This window comes from Cotesia glomerata, linkage group LG6, assembly GCF_020080835.1.
Source record: "Cotesia glomerata isolate CgM1 linkage group LG6, MPM_Cglom_v2.3, whole genome shotgun sequence".
NCBI lineage: Eukaryota > Metazoa > Arthropoda > Insecta > Hymenoptera > Braconidae > Cotesia > Cotesia glomerata.
In genome coordinates this window covers 8,446,557-8,448,923 of record NC_058163.1, presented here as the reverse complement: position 1 = coordinate 8,448,923, position 2,367 = coordinate 8,446,557, and the positions used below count along the sequence as shown (strand labels likewise).

The window sequence follows — 2,367 nt, the reverse complement described above, 5'->3', positions numbered from 1 at the left end:
TTTTTCTGTATGGGTCGACACAAGGATGTAGACAGCTTCTATCTTTGTCAAACTTATACACGAATACCCAAGCACCTGATTAGAGATAATGCAAACTTTCTCGTTTTGTTTCGTCAAGATGAAATGAATCTGAAGCATATTTATGATGATCATGTCAATACAGACATGCCATACAACTCATTCAGAGATTTATGCTCAGCATGTTGGAATAAATATGGGTTTGTGGTAATAGATAAAGACAGTGAATTGAACAGTGGCAGGTATCGAAAGGGATTCGATTGCTTCATTAGTATAAATTGAGATACTTTAGAGTATGATAGTCTTACATGTTGTAGACTTTAAACTATCAACATGAAGCCTGAAGAAATTTCAAAGCAGAAAGATATTCTGCATCAGATATTTCAAGCCAGCGATGCCATCCGACGAAAGCACAGAATGTTGAAGTTGGGCAAGGATACAGCTGAAAAAGCCATGGAGGAAATGTTCAAGCCTATTGTAACACCACTCCAGAGTATAGTTGAAAGTTCAAAGCTGAAAGAAGAAAATATTAAAAAAGAAGAAAAGCCGCAGGTTGAAAAAGAAGAGGTTCAAGAATAAGAGATTGAAAAATCTTTATACGCTGATCCAGAACAGTTTAATATCAAATGATGAAAGTTCATTAAACAATACATTATTTGCTATAACTCAACCACCATCAACAAATACTCCAGCTCGTAAAAATCCTCTTCTCGCTAATTATTTACAACGTTTAAGTAAAAAACACAAAGATAATGATATGAGATATGGTGTACACAGAAAACATGGTGAAATGTATATGGGTGATTCAAATATTTCATTTGGAAATGATACAATAACTGTCAAAGAAAGAAGTTATCCCATAACTTCTGGGTTGTTGGAATTATTGTTTACAAAAACACCGAAAAATACGCTTGTTACGCAAGATGATAAGACAAAATATTTGGAAATTATCCAGAGAACAAATACTCATAAGAAGAGTTATGATCCAAGTAAAAGTATTTACAGAGATTCAACAGACAAGTATAAGAAATATATTGCTGATTTTGTTGAAAAGCATGGTAGAGGACTACCAAAATTTATGATTACCACCAAGACACCTATGGACTATGTATACTGGGATGATCCAAATGAACTAGTTGATCGTTTGCGACTGCTAATGGCGTCTCAAGCTGCTGGAAATCCAAGTCACACTAATGAAATCATGTCAATTATTGAAGAGCTTAGGGAGGTTGGGGTTATATATTAAAAGCTTCTAGAAAATTATATCATTCTCACGTTGACAGTCAAAGTGTTCACAACTATGAGCATCGATATATTTGGACGTCCACTGGGTAATGAAAAGTTAGGTCAACGAGGACCAACAGGTAGAGGCTTCAATGTAACTTCTGATGGAAACTATGACATTGAGAATAAAAGACTGTGCAATCTCGGTAATCCTTCAAATGAACATGATGCTGCAACAGTGCAATTTGTAAGGAGACAGATGACTGAACTGAATAAAAGTACAGAGAATAAACAAAAAGAGATTATTTCACATTTACACTTTGAAATAGTAATACTGAAAACTGTAGTGTTGAATTTGCAGACAGATATTGAGGAAGCTAAAGCAGTATTCCACACTCACAAAAATAATATTAAATATCTCACTGAGAAACTCAATGGAAAACAAAAAGGTGGTGATAGCTGAAGAGCTTCACAAACCAGCTCGCAGGAACTATAAACGTCGTCATGTTGAAATCCGAGGTCTCGATGAGACTTGGCAAGCTGATTTATTTGAGATGATTCCATATGCTACAGTCAACAATGGATACAAATATCTATTTACAGTCATAGATATATTTTCCAAGTATGCTTGGGCAGTTCCAATTAAATCAAAAAGCGGTACTGATGTAATGAGTGCAATAAAATCTGTTTTTCAACAAGGTCGTATTCCTCGGAATCTCCATGTGGATCAAGGCAAGGAGTTTTATAATAAAGAATTTAAAGATTTAATGAAGAAACACAATGTAAATCTTTATTTAACATTTAGCAACTTAAAAACATCAATATGTGAACGCTTCAATAGAACTCTTAAAACTAAAATGTGGCGAGAATTCTCAGCTCGTGGCAGCTACAAATGGATTGATGGACTTGATGACTTAATGAATACTTTCAACAACACCAAGCATCGAACTATCAAAATGAAACCGATTGATGTATCTACCACTCAAGAAAAACAAATCTTAAAAAATATTTATGAACCACTACAGTCAAAGTTAGTACAGAAGAAAACTAAATTTAAAGTTGGAGACAAAGTCCGAATCAGCAAGTACAAGCATGTATTTGAGAAAGGATATACACCAAACTGGA

The 2,367-nt window shown here is 34.3% G+C and overlaps 1 protein-coding gene across 1 annotated transcript; it reads left to right on the top strand.

Moving 5' to 3' along the window:
- The first annotated feature begins 351 nt into the window (after window positions 1–351).
- On the top strand, window positions 352–1,264 carry LOC123267853. Its single transcript, XM_044732739.1, has 2 exons — window positions 352–585; window positions 629–1,264. The coding sequence occupies exons 1-2, from the start codon at window positions 352–354 to the stop codon at window positions 1,262–1,264; spliced, it is 870 nt and encodes a 289-aa protein (XP_044588674.1).
- The last annotated feature ends 1,103 nt before the right edge of the window (window positions 1,265–2,367 follow it).

Excerpts from the sequence above, each read along its gene's own strand:
- LOC123267853 (XM_044732739.1), top strand. The coding sequence starts at position 352 with ATGAAGCCTGAAGAAATTTCAAAGCAGAAAGATATTCTGCATCAGATA. Across the intron at positions 586-628 it reads CGCAGGTTGAAAAAGAAGAG|AACAGTTTAATATCAAATGA; the intron begins GTTCAAGAATAA and ends ACGCTGATCCAG.